The sequence below is a fragment of the Chlorocebus sabaeus genome, chromosome 14 (genome assembly GCF_047675955.1).
Source record: "Chlorocebus sabaeus isolate Y175 chromosome 14, mChlSab1.0.hap1, whole genome shotgun sequence".
In the NCBI taxonomy this organism is placed as follows: domain Eukaryota; kingdom Metazoa; phylum Chordata; class Mammalia; order Primates; family Cercopithecidae; genus Chlorocebus; species Chlorocebus sabaeus.
The window spans coordinates 43686915-43707351 of record NC_132917.1 but is presented as its reverse complement, the minus strand read 5'-3'; the positions used below and the strand labels follow the sequence as shown (position 1 = coordinate 43707351).

General features: G+C 35.1%; 1 protein-coding gene across 1 annotated transcript in view; it reads left to right on the top strand.

Moving 5' to 3' along the window:
* LRPPRC (leucine rich pentatricopeptide repeat containing) overlaps positions 1–20437 on the top strand; it is a 115866-nt gene that overhangs the window by 49270 nt on the left and 46159 nt on the right. The window contains exons 15-25 of the mRNA XM_007970785.3: positions 3482–3509; positions 4423–4480; positions 5565–5671; positions 5882–5959; positions 6301–6345; positions 6702–6815; positions 7829–7959; positions 8656–8741; positions 10167–10374; positions 19042–19166; positions 19633–19739. Coding sequence (XP_007968976.2) covers positions 3482–3509; positions 4423–4480; positions 5565–5671; positions 5882–5959; positions 6301–6345; positions 6702–6815; positions 7829–7959; positions 8656–8741; positions 10167–10374; positions 19042–19166; positions 19633–19739 — 1087 coding nt within the window. The remainder of the gene's footprint in view (positions 1–3481; positions 3510–4422; positions 4481–5564; positions 5672–5881; positions 5960–6300; positions 6346–6701; positions 6816–7828; positions 7960–8655; positions 8742–10166; positions 10375–19041; positions 19167–19632; positions 19740–20437) is intronic.

The following is a 20437-nucleotide window of genomic DNA, read 5'->3' as shown; positions in this document are numbered from 1 at the left end:
ATCCGAAGCTCTGAGTTTGTTAGTGGGGTGTGTTGACTTGGCGCCTTGTTCTAGGGATAGCTGAGTGGCCGTTGAGATTGTCATTGTATCTTTGGGTCTTTCCTCATAGAATGGGGCATTCCCCAGTGAAACGTCTTCCAGGGCACTGCATGAGGGAGAGTACTAGAGACTCCTGTGTTTATCATGTAGAGTGTATAGTTACTTAATTCTCAGTTCTCCAGGGATTGACTGTTTTACCCTCCACAGAAGAATCCTCCAGATGTCTGCTGCTGCTGTTGGAGGGAGGGGTGTAGCCTCTCAGCTGAGGGAGAGGATCTAAGGGACCTTCTGAGTGTAGTCTCCTTTCTTCTACCTTGGTAATGGAGATTCTATTGTATAAGTTTGGTTCTAGATTTCGTCACTGATGTCTTGAGATTTGACTTTCTTTTTACTACTAAATTGGTTACCACTTCTCTGTCTGTAATATTTATTTCTAGTTACATGTACTTCCCAGTTATTTTATGTGTCATTGAAAAAAATCTTTATATTGCAGTGGGGTATTGGAAAGGAGCAAATTTAGATGGAAATTGTTAGTCTCGCATCCACAGCTTACTCAGAAAACGCCTGCATAAGTTTTAAAACTACTTTGCTCCTCAGTTTCTTCATCTTTATAATGGTTCTGATAATTGCACTTAAAGTGAAGATGTTATGACCATTAAATAAGTCAAAGTGCTTAGAAAACTGTTCAGTGCATTTGTGAGTGCCCAGAAAATATTAGTTCTTATTAGTGTGTGCCAAGGGCTACGAATGCTACATAATGGACCGTTAAAATACGAATAGGAAACTTCCTACCCCAGCGTTGTTCACAGTATGAAAATAAGAAAGCAACTGTAAACTTGTCTTCATAACTGTGAATGTTTATAGAAGGTACTCTGTCTTCTGCCAGGGTTGGGGAAGGGATGAATCAGGGCAGGAGCTGCAGAGAAATTGCTGAGATGCATATTGAATTTGTAGAGGGGAAGGGAAGGGTTTTTCAGGCAGAGACATTGAGGCTGAAAGAGCAGTGGTTCTGGGGAAGTGTAAGTAGTTTGGTAGTAGCTTAAGAAACTATGAAATAATTAGAAGAAATAAAACCAAAATGGTAGCCTAGGGGTCTTTGTGAGTAGTCTCATTCTAAATTAGGATATTTGGACCTTGAGTCAGATGGCTTCGAGCCACTGAAAGGTTTACATGATGAAGTTAAGATTGACATCTATTCAAAGGGGATAATACAGGTAAAGCTATATAGGGAGACAGGAAACATTAGGAGATCATTCACACTTTATGGGATCCTTTGAGGGAACTGTGAAATTTCCAGTTGAAGGTATTTTACATCGCCTTACCAAATTTGTTTCCTCTTCTGGGAAACAAAGAACTTAAATATGTATATGCAGGATTGTCTTTAAGATAAAAAATACAATGCACTTAGGACCTAGTACAAAGTCTGGGTCACTTTTAAGGGGCACGTAGGGAAGGACAGTTCCTGAAAGAGATTGAGTAGCACCCAGCAGATAATGGCTAACACCACCACAAATTCCAAAACTTAGTCAAAGAGGACCAAAAAGATGTTAGTTGAATTTTGAATTAAAATCATTGGTAATTTTAGCATGAGTAGTTTCAGTGGAATTTGGGGCCAGAAGTCAGATTGCATTGGATTGGGAACTGGTAACTATTCCTTACAATAACCTGGTTTTGAAGGATTCTGTATATTTTTGTTTTGGTTTCAAACCTGTGCCGTTCACCATGAAGCTTCACATTTAAGGTAGTGCTTTTAGATATTTTCAGTTGTTTTAGGTATATGTGAAATTTTAAAAGTTTATCTCCATGCCTTCCTTAGATACTTCATGCCAAGTTTGAGGGCAACTTAATATTGTAACTTTTTTTTTTTTTTTTTTTTTTTGAGATGGAGTTTCGCTCTTGTTGCCCAGGCTGGAGTGCAATGGCGCGATCTCGGCTCACAGCAACCTCCGCCTCCCGGGTTCAAGCAATTCTCCTGCCTCAGCCTCCTGAGTAGCTGGGATTACTGGCATGCACCACCATGCCTGGCTAATTTTGTATTTTTAGTAGAGATGGGGTTTCTCCATGTTGGTCAGGCTGGTCTTGAACTCTCAACCTCAGGTGATCCACCCGCCTCAGCCTCCCAAAGTGCTGGGATTACAGGTGTGAGTCACCACGCCCAGCCTTAACTATTTTTTATTTGACAGTAAGTTGATACTTTGATAAAAATATATGGTTAAAGTAACTAAAAAAGAAAAAAAAAAGAGGAGGCCCAGCTTACTAATGTTGAGAGTTAAAATAGAAGTACAAAATTTAGACTGGACATGATATGTGTTTATTTTTTTAAAGTACAGCTCCCATGTACCCATCCCCCAGCTTTAACAGCCAAGATTTTGGCAGTCCTGTTTTACCATTCCCCTTCTCTCTCTCTCTCTTTCCTGGACTATTAAAACTAACTATGGATCTTTGTCATCTACCCATAAATACTTTAGTATGTATCTCAGAACTTATTTTAAATAAAACAACATAACCACCATAATATCATACCTGACAAAATTAATCCTAGTTGAGAAGCAGAATTCATCAAATGCGTCCAGGATACAGCAAAGGAACCATTCCAAGTTTTACCACTTAATATTATGCACTTTGGCACATTAGCCTCTCACTTTCTTGCAAACTCTGATTTTTCCCTACTTTCCTTGTCCTGTTTTTCAAATGTGGTAGGCTACTGGCAGGTTAAAATTCCTTGGAATTAAAGCTCTTTGTAGCCTAACCGAAAAAGATACCTAATTTTTATCTTATTTTACTGTATTTTATTCTTTATAGCTTCAAGTTATCCCCTGCTAGAAGACCACATGAGTGATACTCTGTCTTCTCACGGAATTATATTTAAAGGCACATTAGTTTTGACCACCTGGTCCAGGTGTTGGGATTTCTCCATTATGTAGTTACTATTTTTTTCATTACAAGTAACAAGCAATCTGTGGGCAGTCACTTTGAGACTCACTCTGTCTCCCAGGCTGGAATGCAGTGGCGGGATCTCGGCTCACTGCAACCTCTGCCTCCCGGGTTCAGGCATTTCTCCTGCCTCAGCCTCCCGAGTAGCCTGGATTACGGGCATCCACCAACACGCCCGGCTAATTTCTGTATTTTTAGTAGAGACAGGGTTTCACCATGTTGGACAGGCTGGTCTCAAACTCCTGACCTCAGATGATCCGCCTGCCTTGGCCTCCCAAAGTGCTGGGATTGCAGGTCTGAGCCACCAGTCCTGGCCTATTTTGAATGTTTGAAATGGGTGAGTGTCAGCCTTTCTATATTACCTTGTCCTGAAAATTCATCCTGATACAGCAAACATTTATTTACTTATTTATTTTAATACTTTGATCTGTACATATTACAAGTATGCATTTTAACTTAATGTTTTTTAAACCTGGGCTTATTTTCGATCCTTTGCTGCCCTCTGCAGGTCTATGAATATAAATCTTTGGAGCAAGGTAAGTCCCCCTCATATTGCAAATCATAAGGTGTTTTTAATGTTGCAAGCCAATACCATAGGTTATGTAATAATTTTTATCCTGAAACCTCTATTTGGTTTTCTTTTAAAATTTTGCTGACAGAGTTAATGTTGAAAAATAATTGTTATGTGTATTTTTTAGTGTTTGTGAATTCAACTGATAAGAATCCAGTGGGAGGAGGGAGAGGATCAGGAAGAACAGCTAATGAATGCTGGGCATAATACCTGGGTGATGGGATGATCTGTGCAGCAAACCACCGTGGCACACATTTACCTATGTAACAAACCTGCACATCCTGCACATATACCCCTGAACTTAAAATAAAAGTTGGAAATTACAAAAAAAAAGAATCCATGAGAATAGACACTTTAATCTTTAGACCCCTTTTGTTTTAGTCTCATTAAGGGGAATGGAAATTGTTATTAAATATCTAAAAAATGTAAGTCATTTAGCAGTTCAAGATATTTTGCTTTGTGTTTCAGTAAAACTTAGTACAAAATGAGGAAACCAGTTCAGTGTCAACAAGACCAAAAACAATATAATGAGGAATAATACGGATCAATAATTCCTATAAGCTCTTTTCTATTTATAACAATTCATGCAAAGTGGTGTTTATATATCAATTTATAAATCAGTTTAGAGTCTTTCTTTGTGGCATTTCACAAAACATTGCAGTTTTCCTTCAACATGGATTTGTTTTTGTTTTTAAAAGACAAACCTATTATTTAAAACAAAACAATCTCCTTGGCGGGTGGGGGTGGTTTTGAATTACTATGATATAGAATAATACCTTACTGGGGAGAGGTTTTATTATTTCAAGAATTCAATTTCAGGTTATATTTGTTTTTGTTTGCTTCTCTTGCTGCAATGCACGATTTTTCTGTCTTACCAGATAACAGAATTGTTGTACAAGGATGGACGTTACTGCCAGGAGCCTCCAGGACCAACGGGTAGCGTTTCAATTTTGATGATTGTAACTTATCCACAAATCCATTCTTCTGTGTAATGATGGGTTAGGAGGATTACAGCAGTAAACACTTTATTTTTAAAAGTGAAATTTGAAAGCATTTGGTTATAAGTCTTTATATTGATTACAACATTTTAAGATCTGAAGTGTTTGGTTTTGTTACAATTATTTTTTCTAAAGATGGAGTTGGGAGGCTTTTTCTTTTCAGATATTGGGGAAATGTTTCTTCTAACACCTATGGAAATAGGCTTAAAAATCAGTGATTCTTAGCATTTATGTGCTTTTAATATTTTGCAGGTGTAGTTAATTTTAAACATAAAATGTAGGGAAGGTTCTTGTGGATTTCCACTTAAATATAATTTATTGTCCCAAATACATTGTTTTGACATTTAATGATTTTCATTTTTCACATAATGAAGTTTAGAATATATAGTTTTCTGTAAGATGGTACCCTTCTTGAAAGTTTACATTTCTATCCTAGGTATTATTGTAACATGGCCCTATACATTTTATGCTTGAATGCAAAGGAAAATTACTGTTGTTATAAAACATCTTTGTTAATCTTGGTTTTTCATTGGCTAATAGGCAGCTCTCCACAGGATTACTGTATCTGCTTATTAAAATTATTTAACTTTCTACACTCAACATTTAATAATCCTTTCTAATTTTATGTGCTTCCCTAAATATTGTCCACAAACAAAATAGTATAGAAATGTGTACAAGACATTTATTTATTCTTATTACTTGTGATTTGGACAGGAAAAAGGGGTAAGGCCTTGGGCAGAACCACTTCTGTCACAGAGTGGTGGAAAAAAAATAGATTGAAGTAAGATTCAGTACTGAAAAGCTGTCACTCGGTCTGAAAATAATTAATATTCCTTTCACTCACCAGTTAGATATGTGCTCCCAAACCACATAATCTCTATGCCTCAGTGATCATTGTTGCCATTTCAGAGCCTCTCATCAGGGTGACATCTCACACCAAAATGATTTCTTATAAATTAATCTTGATAACATGACAGTCTCGGTAATTTTAGTGGAATGCTTTCTCTTGTTTTTTTCCACAGAAGCTGTTGGCTATTTTCTTTATAACTTGATTGACAGCATGAGTGACTCAGAGGTACAGGCCAAGGAGGAGCGTTTGAGACAATACTTCCATCAGCTGAAGGAGATGGTACCATTTCATTTTTTGCTATATAATGCCTGTCCTGCCTGACATGTATCTATTAGATTTGAAATTGCTGCTTTTAAGTACAACCAGACCACTTCTCAATGACATGCAAGAGTTGGAGACTTAAATTATGTCTGAGATAATTTCTGTTAGACAAATTTCAGTTTAGTTTTCTAAAACTCAGGTTTTTTCCCCCCGCTTCCCTTCTCACAGAATGTAAAAATTCCTGAAAATATCTACAGAGGCATTCGTAATCTACTGGATAGCTACCATGTTCCTGAATTGATTAAGGTGTGTGAAATAGCAATCAACTGGATAAAATGCTTAATTTATATATAACAGCATGTTAAAATTTTATTTAAATATGATGCTTTTGGCCAGAAAAAAAATTTATTTCAATGACAGCCATTAAAACAAAGCTTTTCATTGATTGTTCGTAAATACTATTTATATATTCATAAATATATTTAAAACATTAATTACATTAACAAAGTATGAAAAGAATGTCTAAAATTTTGGAAAGATGAAAAATAGTAATATGAGGTAAGACTTACAAAATTTAGTTTTGATGTTTGCTGATGTGTTTTTATGTGTGTTTTCTAATTCTGTGCTAATTTGAATTTCAATTTTAGGATGCTTATATGTTGGTTGACAGTGAGGATTTAGACTCTCGAAAAGTAAGTAGGATTTTAACTAGGTACTACATGCTATAGTAACCATATTTAATGAGTATTCTGGATTGTATACTTATAAAACCAGTGATTGCTCACATTTTTATCATCTTGTATACCTCTGAGAAGTTGGTAAAACCTGTTTCCCATCTCAGAAAAATCAACATATTTAAGAAATTTGCATATAATCTCAGGAGATTTGTAAACCTCTGGAGTCCATCCATGGATCCCCAATTCATATCCCTGATAGCATTTATGACGTTTAGGAAAGTAGAAAGGAAAGTCAGTTTAAAGGGAAGAGTGACAAAAGGGATAGATTTCCTTTTTCAGGAAATTTTTCTTTTCTTTTTTCTTTTCTGTAGACTGTGCAACTTAGGTCATCTGAATTGGAGTCTAGACTTGAAACATTAACAGCTGAAAATCAACCTATAAGAGATGTCCTAAAGCAACTCATATTAGCGCTTTGTTCCCAAGAGGTAACATTTGTTTTAATACTTAAATGTTATTAAGGCAAAAAATTATTGATAGATAACAATAAGAAAAATCAAATATAATATTTATGATTTTTACGATTGATCATTATACATCAGGCTTGTAAAGAATGCAATTAAATGAAAGGTTAACTAATTTCAGCTACACCTTGAATGGCATGTTTTCGGGTTGCTGTAGTTTGTTTACGATAATCTGCAAAGTGAATGATAGTAACAGCCGTGATAGGTTTATCATACATGCCAAATGTCCTTTCAAGCCATGGCTCCGGTCTCTCATATCTAGATTGTCAAGCAACTGATACACGCAGTAGTCATTTGCAAGTCAAATATTACTAGGTTGTTAATGCAGGGATTGAAATTCCATTTTCCTGCTGGAAAAAAGCTCTTTCTGAGATAAAGGGTCCCTTGCCTTTTTTCAGCGGGTGTCCAGCTGTACTTGGCGTTCATTTTAGTGTATGTCTGCAATTTGTGGGATATCACTAGACTGTTTGTCAGTTTCTAGTTCAATATAATTGAGCCATAAACTTGTAGTTTTAGGAAAAAATATCATGGCTAACTTTATGATTATAACCTGCTACTGTTAAATTCTAAAATATTTCTTTACATTACTTGGATACTAAACTAGACTGAGAAACTTCTCAATGATACATATTTCTGCATCCTGAAATTAGACTTGATTAGGGTTTGATTTAGGAATTACTTAATCTGGAAGTCTTTTTAAAATAATACTATACACAAAGCCTAAAACATCAAATTTGGCATAAACAATGACCATTTTATATTACAGATAACACATCTTTTAACCCCTGCATGTAAAGACTTGCCCACTTTTTAGAGGTGAATAAAAATACCAAGGGGCAGGGTCAGGTTGTTAACATGAAACCATTTATTTTTAAAGTACTATTAACTTTTTCTAAACTCTGAACATTAAAGCTAAAAATGTGACCTTTTTACCTTCATACTGATTTCTTCTTTTTCACTTCTCTGCTGTATTTTAGAATATGCAAAAAGCCCTTGAATTGAAAGCAAAATATGAATCAGACATGGTTATCAGTGGTTATGCAGCTTTAATAAATTTATGCTGTCGACATGATAATGCAGAAGATGCCTTGAACTTGAAAGAAGAATTGTGAGTACCCTGGCACCGAAACAAGTTGTCAACATTTGTTCTGCTCTACAGACCTTGATAGATTATCTAGATGGAATATTACTCTATTATATACTGTCATTTAAAAAAATTCTTTTGTTGTCAGTGTTTTTGAAATTTCATATTATAAGGCTCTTTAATTAATTGTAGCTTATGTTCCGCAAGGTGTCTTTGTTTAAATATGATAAGACATTCTAGTCCTTAGAACCAAAGGTTTTTTTCCATTGATTGTATATCTCCATATCACAACAGTGGTGATGGTGACTGTTTTATGAGGCTTGATAACATTTCCCTTTCTGTATTGTAGTGTAAATAAAATTCTCTCCATTTCTCAGGTATCTTCAGTTTCCAATCCTGTTAGATTTTTCAAGTAAAAATGTCTTTTTGGGTATTTCAGTATTCGTGATGAAGGTTAGAATCACTTAAAGCATAAGCATCCTTTGCAGATGGAGTGATGCAATATATATATAGTGTTGGACTTTTATTTCACTAGTCACTTTGAATATAATTTCGTGTGAACTTGTCTATGACTTCAAAAAGAAATCCTAACTGAAGCGTAGAGGCCGACATTAGTTCAGGTCTTCTGATGCGCTTTTGAAAAGTGATTAAATGGATATTGCTGTTCTTTTAGCAGTTAGTTGACTTTTAAAATAATATAAATGTGGCTTTAATTTTTAGCGACCGCTTAGATTCATCTGCTGTCCTTGACACCAGCAAGTATGTAGGCCTTGTAAGAGTGTTGGCAAAGCATGGCAGGCTCCAAGGTAAGCCTCAGCACATAAAGGAAATATGTGATGTGAGTATCTTGCCACTGGAATAACACGTGAGTTGATATTAATGGATATCATGTCCTGCAAAGTGCTTGAACACTTTGCATACAAATTTGCATGTGAATCCAACCAGAGCTGCATGGACAGTGTAGGCCATTAGTTTTAATGGATTGGCAAGCTTGTCATTTACATTTGCACAGCTCAGTGCTTTTTGCATTTCTGCAGCTAGTTTTTATTAGCATTGCTGTTTGGATTGAGTTTGAAGATCATGACTTATGGCACAATTTGCTTATATGCCTGCACTAATGGCTTTGTTTTTGCTTAAGAAGGTCTGAAGCCTGAACATAAAACCTATACATGTAACCTAATATATGCTTCTGAATTTTGCAGTAGTCTTTGCCTTACTTTTTAATAACATTAACAAAATATATACTTTAAAGTTTTTATTTTAATTAAGGTTTTTATTTAATGGTTCATGGAAAAAACTTAGCTGATTACACAGCTGATTTGCATACTCAGATTTTCTCATTGTTGAGATAATGTTAAGCCTAATAAAATTAATTACACTTGATAATGCATTCATACTATTTGCTTGTTTCTTAACTTTCTGATTTGACTTTATTTTGAAACTTCCTTTTTAGCCTTCCTCTTTTCCTTAGATTTTCAGAAAAGGTTGTTTTAATTTTATTATAGGGAAAAATGTATGGAGAAAATCGTTTGTTAGAACATTGAATTTTTTCCTAGGACACCTTTCTAACTCTATAAGGATTAGCCTATTTTTTTTTTTAATCACTTTTTGTAAAGTGGTCAAAACATTTTGTCTGTGTAATAATTAAGAACAACATTATAAAAATGCACTTATTCCATATCCTAAAATGTTTGTTTCTGCCTTCCTAATGAAGCTTAATGAATCTAATGTATTAACATGCAGTCTTTTGGAAAGCTTTCATTGGCTCTGCTTGGCTAATTAGTATCGACATAGCAAACAGGCCCTATCGGTATCAGACCATTAGTCTGGCTGTATATACAGTGTAAACACATCTTTATTATCTGGCCTCCTGACAAGCCATCTGCTGAAGAAACAATAGTGTGATTTAGCAGATGTTAGCTCTGAACGATAAAAGCATCCATTTAGAAGGATCTTACAGCTATAGGGCAGACCGTACAGGGTTATGTGGTACAGAGTGGGGACACAGTCCCTATCTATAATTTGTAGTCAAAGTTGCAGGGAAATGATAAAACCATGCTATTGTGGATTTATAATTGTAGTCTCGTTTAGAAATGCAAGTAGTAATTAACTTGAAATCGGCATTATACACTAGAATTTACATTCCTGCTGGGCTTGAAATGCTGTTTTAATAGCAGTTTGTTTTCCCTACATGAAATTACCTAAGGGTCTTTTGTGTTACTTCATTGTAGATGCTATTAACATTCTGAAGGAGATGAAAAAGAAGGATGTTCCTATCAAAGATTCAACAGTCTTGTCCTTTTTCCACATCCTAAATGGTGCAGCTTTAAGAGGTGAAATTGAAACAGTAAAACAGTTGCACGAAGCCATTGTGACTCTAGGGTTAGCAAAACCATCCACCAACATAAGTTTCCCATTGGTCACTGTATACCTGGAAAAGTAAGTTAATTGAATTTTGAATTTTAAATGTTGGCATTAAAAGAATGAGTCTAATAATTTTCGGATTATACTTTGTAAATACTCTCATGATGGGGATTCCTTGAAGGTCATTTGCCACAGAGTAAGAGGACTAATATGAACTCAGTGACATTTAAAATCACTGTGGTCCTGTGGCTTTATGTATCAATGGGATGGTCCCTGGTGCTTTTTTGTAGGAGCATATGATTACTTGAAATTGAATCTAGTTTTTCCCAGTTTTGAGCCTGATAAGTGTTATTAATAAATATAAGAAAAAAGGATCTTCTGGGGCTTTTGAGTATGTGTCTTGACTGTTATTCAGGTAATAAGTGTAGAAGCATCTTCAGTGCTCCTTTTCTTCACAGGGTATTTTAAATACATATACCATTACAGTTACTTCTGGCTTTGATAAATGTTGTAGGAGATGAATTTTGCTGATAGGGCAAGGTTTACTGAGTTTGGTAATTTTTCCATTTGAAATGCTCTTGTTGGTGCTCAATTTAAGGCGTTATTTGCAATGTAAATCATACAATCAGTCTATTTTGTAATGAATAAAACATTTTAATAAGATGACTAAGCATAACTTACCTTTTTCTTTTATATTTGTTTTTGTTTTCTGTTTTGCTTTTTTAAATTTCCTAGATCATCTTTGTCAGCTTTTTCATAGCTTAATATAGTTTGTAATCTGCATTACATGGAGACTGCACTGGCAAAGTAGTATTAGAAAACCATAGGCAAACAAAAATAGAAGATAATAATTAAAATAAAATAGAAGATATATGTATCTGAAAGTAGTAAAACTCCGAAAACGAAAATATACTAATTTAGATTTCTTGAGTTCAGTGAACAGGGGAGAGCCAAATTTGACTGAAACACAGAAATATCTCACTGTCGATGTAGTGTGAACGTTGTCCTGTCGATGCCAGGAGAAAAATCAAATTTGTATTTTAACGGTTCTCATGTTTTCCCCAAATTTCTGGTAGTTTTTCTTTCTTTATTAGAGAGTATAATTAATTGAATATAATAAATGATTTAGTGTTGAATTTTAAATGTATAATAAAAACCATCTCTTGTAACTAACTTTCTGTTAAGAAATGTGTGTATACATGCATGCACACATGAAATCATTCCTTTGCCATCCAATCAAAAACAATTATCATGTTAGATGATTGGCCAAATCTTAACCTCCACAGTCTCAGCATTACATCTTGTTAAAGAAATAGTGATTCAAATAATGACTGTGTTACTGAGTTATCATATTCACAGCCAACTTTATATAGAAATCCTATAATTAATATGCTTCCTATTAGAATTTTTTTCGATTGCTTAAAAGACCCATTTCTGCAAATTGCATGTGCAACTCTACAGTAAGATTTGAAAGAAATGGGCCCAGTGCCCAGAAGAATTAGACCCTCCTACACTACCGGGCAAAAATAAAATAATTAACAATGAAAATGAGGCCATTGTAGAAAAGTATCTTACAAATAGAAATACTTTGAAGACAGAGGAGACGTGAAAGCTTTCCAAAAGAGGTCTGCAGATGGGGCTCATGAACCAAGGAGAGCTTACCATGGGAAAATGGAAACGGTGTGGAATTCAGATGTTAACCTAGGGCATCCTCTGTGCTTCTGATTATATCCTGAAGTCAGATATTTCTGTGTCTCAGTCAAATTTGGCTGTCCCTGCTAATTGAGCTAAAGAAATCTAAATTAGTGTCTTTTCGTTTTTGGTGTTTTACTACTTTCGGATACGTATATCTTCTATTTTTATTTTATTTTAATTATTCTATTTTTATTCGCCTATTTTTTTTTTTAAAACGACTTTGCCAATGCAGTCGCCATGATGAAGTCTTTCAGTTTTATCTATCCTAATAAAAAGGGCTATTGACTCTTTCAGAGTCAGGACAATAATAAAGATAAAGGAAATTTTATATTTATAAAATTGTAGAAAACAGCAGAAACATTCATAGTCGGGGGAAATGCTGGAGTAAAACCCTGACTTTGAAACTTTTTCTCAGTTGTGTTTTCTCCAACTGATGGAAGATAGCTAATTAATTCAGAATCATGACAAGTGCTAGGATTAACCACACTAGCCTGCCAAAAAGTCCACGTGTATTTGATTTGATTAAATGTGCATAATCAGGCCAGGCGCGGTGGCTCACACCTGTAGTCCCAGCACTTTGGGAGGCCGAGGCGGGCGGATCACAAGGTCAGGAGATCGAGACCACGGTGAAACCCCATCTCTACTAAAAATACAAAAAATTAGCTGGGCGCGGTGGCGGGCGCCTGTAATCCCAGATACTTGGGAGGCTGAGGCAGGAGAATGGCAGGAACCCGGGAGGTGGAGCTTGCAGTGAGCCGAGATCGCGCCACTGCACTCCAGCCAGGGGGACAGAGTGAGACTCCATCTCAAAAAAAAAAAAAAAGTGCGTAATCTTCAGTAATATCATGTAATTGACCTCAGCAGATATGAGCTCATCTGGCAAATTAGCTTTTTTTTTTCAAACTTGTGATATAATTATAAAAAACATTTTTAAACATCATCATAAATCTTCACCCTTTCATTCAAAGGCAAGCATCTTTTTGGCGTGTCACTGCAAAAGACTCTAAAGAGAATATCACTTTCGTGTTGTAATTCTGGAGCAAATCCATGAGACTGAGTTCCTTAGAAAGATAATCTCTTTAAGATTCAGTGGATCTTAATTCTGAACTGACTTTTCCAGCATTGGACAAAACACAGGAGAAATTAATACTGTGTTAGTTTGTGTTACTTAGACAATGTAAAAATGCTTTATGGGTATGGGAAAAATACATTTTGTTTTTATTCATTTGCCAAGGGAATTCCAAAACAATAACAGATTTGGAAAATTATAAAGAAGTTGGTAAGCTAACCTGCTTTTGTATTATCAAAAAGAAAATACTTACATTGAACGGAAAAAAAATTTGCAGTTGAACAAAATTTTTGTGTTTCATTTACATTACATTACAGTCTCTAAGCCACATATTTTACATGTAGTCCAAATGAATATTATTTCAAACATTTTCTTTTGTAAGTATTTTGTCTCAAAATGTATCTCTTTTATTGAAATCATGCCTGATTCATGGAGATGACAGCAATCCGTCACATTAAGGAAGGAAGAAAATGCTTTAAAATAGGTTAAAAGAGTTTTTTATTAGTCTTCATGTTATGGTCAAGGAAATGAAATTAATAAAGTCTGGGCCATCAGATTTTAAAGCATAAAAATTTGTATGATGCAGTTTCAGATTCACTTGTTTTATACCTGATCCATTTTTGTTTCATTGCATGATTAAAAAATAACTGAAGCTGTTTAACTGGATTATGTTAGTGCAAGTGATCAAAGCAGCTTTAATTTCTGCTTTCCATTAAGGATTTTTTTGTGCTGGTTTGTGTTATAATCTGTATATGTACATACGCATTTCATTTAAGTGTATCATGAACTTCATATATGCTGTCCTCCCAGAACTCTTGCTAAATTAATCTTGAGTTCTTCATAAAGGTCACAATTTCTCTAAGATGAACTTGTAACAATGTTTTTGGAACTCACTGGCAACACTTTAATATAATACATAAATGGGAAATAGGCTTTTTAAAATGTTGATGATTCTGTTACACACGCTCCCCTTCAATTTTAGCATGTTCATTTGTACTGGATACTTTTATTATTTATAGGAATGCTTGCCTTCTAGAGTAGAACTTCTTATGTGCTGAAAGGAAATTAAGGAGGTTTGGCTCTTTTACTCCATTATTGCAATTAAGAATTTAGCATCATCAGTGCCAAAGGACAAAAAGTGGTTCGTTTGCCCTAGGGGAACAGGACAGTGATAAGATGATTTTTCGTCAAGGATCATTGGGTCGTAATTAAGTTACATTCATGGCTATTGCTTTTTGAAGGATGATTGGTAAATGACAGGCTTCATGTGCTTAGTACGGACAGTGTGCAGTAGGGTTTTTTCTCCCTCTGTCAGAAAATCCTGTTGAGCCTGATAATGTAAATGTGGCATTTTATTCTGAACAAAAGAGCAGGGAAATGAGCTATCTTGTCTAATCATTCAGTTGTTTAACACCGACTTCCAGTTTAGATTCAATTGGCTGGAAAGCACTTGACATGTGAAGTTAGTGCTGTTCGGAACGCATGTTTGAGTAAATTTTAAAGTAAGTGACAGCTAAATTGTACCTAGGGAAATTACAAAGCCTTCAACACAGTTAATTTTTTGGGGAGGATTAGTTGTAATTGCAACACCAGTCTCCTTGAAGATTCCTCATTTATAGATGATGAACAGAAAAAAAAAACATTTAGCTCTTTCAAGTGCTGGTTCTCTTAACAGAATAATTTTTGTGAAGATGATGGCTTCTCTTGAATTGGTTTCTTCCCATATTGAACATCTGCTTAGGATTTGTAAGAGAGTTTGTTTTTAAGGAGTTCAGTTTGGTTTTTGTTTTTTCTTTTTTAAACTTTTTTCTCCCCCCACAGCCCCTCTTTTCTATAGTGATTTCAGATTTGAGAGCATTTCAATAAGGAAGGCCCTTTACATGAATTGCCACTTCACTAACAATGTATAAGGTTAAAGTACTTCATTCCAATAAAAAAGAAATCAGTATTTGTCATCTTTCTTTTGTTGTTTAAGTATACTCTCTGGGATTAGAAAGTTACTTAGTATAAGTTACGAGACTAAGTTTAAAGCTACTGATAGATGAATAGATAGTTGTCACTCGTGGTTGTGTTAACAATTCCAGATTGTATGAAACACATTTATGATTTTACAGGTATATGTATTGAGGAATGTATATGAGTTAGGAGTACGTGTTTCTTGGTATCTCAAAGTAGATAGTTTTATGATTGGTGGATGTCCCATAGAAATGTCTGTCCAGCAAACTTACATGCTACGTGGTGTTTGTTTTTCTGTCAGTGACGTTATAGCATACTTCAGTTTCAGAATGAGGACTCAAACAAGTGGTACTATCAGCTTTGCCATCTGAGCTTCAAGCTTATTTTTCTGGATGTTTGTCCATGTAATAATAAGAAATTGTAGTTTAATAGTAGTTCTGTGTAGTCATGTTCCCTTAAGAACTGAATTCTAGATTCTAGAATGAATTTTGATACAGGCCAAGTGAGTCCATTCAAGCTAATGAATTTAACGCTATTTTAAGTTTCCAAATTTCTTGCTGGACCCAGCCTATCTCATATATATGTTCTTAAAATTTAGAATTACAGAATCTTTTCTTCAATTTTACCTTTATTTCATAGACTCACAGAATTTTTGTAAAGCTTATATTTTTAATTTGCACCAAACAAAATACTGCTTTTTAAAATGATTGCTTTTTATTAGTGTATGTAGTTTTATGCATGAAAATTATGTAATCTACTGAAATTTGGGGGGTGTTGTCTTGATTTTTTTTTTTAAAGGGATAATAGTATGCTATAGAGTTGATTTTTCTTTTAGTGTCATTTGTGAAAGCATTGACAATTTTTATTAGGAGTGAGGCTTTAAATATTTGTAAAGCTTTAGGAATTATGCATGTATGCTAATACAAGCATGGGCTCAAAGTTTCAAATGTAAAATTAACGTGTCAACATTAATTTCTTCAAAGGATTGTTGTTACTTCTTAGTAGGATTTTTAAATCATTTCTAGCGCTCAACGAAATTCACAGATCACTTTGGGTCACAGAAGCTAGAAGTATACTGATTGGTAATGTGTTGTCCCACATTTTGGCTGTAAAGCAGTTTTTACCTTTCTCCTTTTGATAGTGTGCTTCCCTTACTGATTTCATCCTGCCTAATAAAAGTGGTATTTTCACCTGACGATTTTCTCTGCTTGTGCAAAACACTTTAGATGAACCTAATAAGCACAGAGTCATAGAACCTATTAGAACTAAGAGGGAACCCAAATGTCCTTGAGTTCAGCTGTTGTGATAACCTGCTTTTCATCACCACTTCTAGAAATGTATCACATTGCTACAGCTGAGTAGCATAAGTACTCTTATCAGTTGGGATGGAAATCCCAAAGTCCTATGACTACACAGCTATCTTCATAGCAATGCAAATTTTAGTGCTTTTAAACATATTTTTCATTTCCATCATCTCCTAAGTTTTCAAGCTTTAATATGAAAGATTAATAGTGACATAAATTATGTGGGGAATGTAAATTTTTATCTTTTAAAATGACATGATCCAACCACAAGTCAGGATTAGATAACAGGGACTGAAGAACTGACTAGTCATTAACTTAATTTTTATCTCCAGTACACTTTGTATGAGGTATTTCATTATAAATTTCTAATTCATTTTGTTGGCATCCTAAGAGCAGTAATGTTGGTACTTAAAATTACAAGTATATGACTTATTTCCATTTTGCTATTCTTGTCTTTTCTGTTGTTGTTCTGAACATGTATAATCTTCAGAAGCATATATTTGGAGACCAAAGACTATTAACATGTCGCTTTGATTGACAGAACAATTATTCATTCATTTATTGATAGCTTTGACCTAATGTAGGGGGAAATACAATTGAGACAATACTATTCTAGTTTGGGAATTGATCTGGAAAAGCAAATCATGCCGCTTAAAAAAAAATTGTATGTGTTAGCTTTGCTCTTAAAAAATGTTTTAGTAGTTTTTCGTTAAGCAGAATTGTAGAAGGGCAATAACTGAACCTGTGTCTGAAGTAAGGGAAAATGCTGATTATATAAAGCTTTATATCATATGTGGTAGCTACTGTACCATTTCTCTTGTATGACAGTAATCTAGCCTGCAACATCTACTTGCGGTTTTGAAATTAACCTGTAATTTAGTCTTCACCCCAAATGACAAAAATTCAAATGACTCTGTGGGGTGCCAGAAGATGCACTGTAAACAGGGCTTAGTAAGGGGATAAGGTAAGAGTTCCATCAGGATAGGCTCGTTTTCACTGTGTCAGTATTATTGCAACAAAATTAACATTTCTTCGTTGTCTTTTACTTTTTTAGTATGGCTTAAAATCAAATCTAGGTAAAATAGTAATTCAATTTAGGGCAGTGTAACATTTGTATAAGGGACAAAAACGTGAAGGCTTTAACGGAAAGTATAAAAGGACTTTCTGATTTTGAAAACTGTTTTGTGTATAAGAAATTTATATTCTCTACAGAGATTTTCAGTAATTGTCACTAGTTGTACTTGGAGCCATGTCTCTAACCATGCCTCTTTTTAAAATACCTTTCATACTCTCTTTTCATAAATCTTTAATTTCTTATTCTAAACTGCACCACTTTATTAGATTATTCAGATACCAGTACTTTTAATAAAGCATAATGTGTAATTAGATGTACTGAACTGACAATGGGAAGTCCAAGGACTTGCTTGCTCTGTTTACCTGTTAGCCTTAATCAAATCAGCTAGTCTCTAGATGCCCCAATTTCTTTATTTCTTTGAAAGTAAAAGGGGGTAGCAAGTAGAATTGGATCATACAATCTCTATAAATTTTCCAAAGGATTTTTTTTTTTTTTAGAAACAGTTTCACTCTTGTTGCGCTGGAGTGCAGTGGCACGATCTCAGCTAACTGCAACCTCCACCTCCCGGGTTCAAGGGATTCTCCTGCCTCAGCCCCCAGAGTAGCTGGGATTACAGGCATGCGCCGTCACGCCCGGCTAATTTTGTATTTTTAGTAGAGACAGGGTTTCTTCATGTTGGTCAGTCTGGTCTCACACACTTGACCTCAGGTGATCCGCCCTCCTCGGCCTCCCAAAGTGCTGGGATTACAGGCGTGAGCCACCACGCCTGGTCTTGCAAGATCTTAAATATTTCTCATACTGACATTGTCCTTTTTTGTTTGTTTGTTTGTTTGAGACGGAGTCTGGCTCTGTCGCCCAGGCTGGAGTGCAGTGGCCGGATCTCAGCTCACTGCAAGCTCCGCCTCCCGGGTTCGCGCCATTCTCCTGCCTCAGCCTCCTGAGTAGCTGGGACTGCAGGCGCCCGCCACCTCACCCGGCTAGTTTTTTGTATTTTTAGTAGAGACGGGGTTTCACCGTGTTAGCCAGGATGGTCTCGATCTCCTGACCTCGTGATCCGCCCGTCTTGGCCTTCCAAAGTGCTGGGATTACAGGCGTGAGCCACCGCGCCCGGCCGACGTTGTCCTTTTAAAGGGGGGAAGAATACTTTTTAAGGAACGACAAGAATATAGTACCACACTGTTTAAGGAACTGATTTCGCCGGGCGCGGTGGCTCAGCCTGACTCACCTCAGGTGATCCACCAGCCTCAGCCTCTCAAACTGCTGGGATTACAGCCGAGAGCCACTGTGCCTGACTAGAAATAATACATTCTTACAGCAACTTACTACATAAAGTCAGAATTTATAATAAAATCAGAGAATGCCTTTATCTATTTGGACTTTTTTAAAAAGTACCCTTTAACACATGAAATAATAAAAGATGAAGCAGAGTAAATAGTGGACTGCTGATGATGTATGTATTTTGAACATTTACTTATATAGAGAAATCGTTTCTTTTTTCCCCTCATTTTAGCTTTGTGGTTCTCTACCTTAAGTAAAGCTCAGTTGTTTACATATTAACTGGTCATTAAACACCTCTCTAAAGTATTACTGAGAGACTAAGCTGAATTAGATTTATTTTATTCGTTAATTTTTTTGCTTCTAAGGGATGACCTATCTACCGCTCTTGATGTCGCCATTGACTGCTGTGAAAAGTATAAAATATTACCAAGGATGCATGATATCTTGTGTAAACTGATAGAGAAAGGCGAGACTGATCTAATTCAGAAAGGTTAGTCACTTTCTAATATCTTAATGTAGTTGGATTTTTTTCCCTCCTTGCTTATTTAATCTTAGTGTATTGTTAAGAGAAACATCAGCAGAAGGTCAGCACATTCAGATAAACTTTCTGTATACTTGTGAAATCTAAAAGAAAAATATCGGGTAGATTTCCAATATTATACATGTTCTTGATTTTAGTAACTGTTCATTTTGAAAAAATGTCTATTATTTTTGTGTTCTACTTCTTGCTGATCTGCCTTTATGAAAATTTTTTTTACCCTTATCCTCACTAGTTCTCTTTGAAGCTACTCTGTTAGGTACTTAATTAGTCAATATAGCTATAATCTTTAAGTTATTCTTAATATTTGTTTTTTAAAATAAATTTTTCTTGTATTTGTCTGGAACTTCATATGATACTGTTTTTCTGGTGTTTTTTTTTTTTCTCCTAATATGTATATTTTTTCTCTCCTCCCTAGCAATGGACTTTGTGAGCCAAGAACAAGGTGAAATGATGATGCTCTATGATCTCTTCTTTGCCTTCCTACAAACAGGAAATTACAAAGAGGCCAAGAAGATCATTGAGGTGTGATTTTAACTACGGTATTCTAATTGTAGAGCTATTTAGACTCTTAATTAGAATACATTTAAAAATTTTAACCTTTAATTACACTTGTTCTGATTCATGTTAATAGAATTGAATCCCAATAATGTGGGGGGAGGGGGATCTCGGCCAGCTTCTTTATTGTATATAATTACAGTTCAGAAAAGGCAGTCTGGTTGTATATTAAATTTGTTTCCTCACTTTGTTAAATTCACTATTATATATCAAAATGATATTTGCATATTAAATCTTGGATTGTGGAACAATTAAATTAAACTGGCATTCCGGGGTGTAAAGTTGCTAATCCTCTTTGCCAAAGAATTCTTTGTTCTTAAAAGCAGTGGAATTTAATTTGCTGCAGACCATGCTCAGATTTATTTGTAATGCTTGTCTACAAGTTAATCAGCCAAACAAGTGCTGTCTGCAACTGTTTGGCATTTAATTTAAATTTTTTTCTTCTTCTTCTTTTTTTTCCCCCGCTATGGTAAGCAGCTTATGGGAAATGGTAGGTGACAAACCTGGCCTATTTAGGATTAGTATATTTTATCTAGGCTTTACTAAATTTTGCTTGGTGGAATTGATAAGTCAAGGGCTAACTATAAAAGTCTGTCCAAATTGTGATTAATTTCACTGTTAAACAATTCTGCGTCCACTAAGAAAACAAAACATTTCACAGAAGA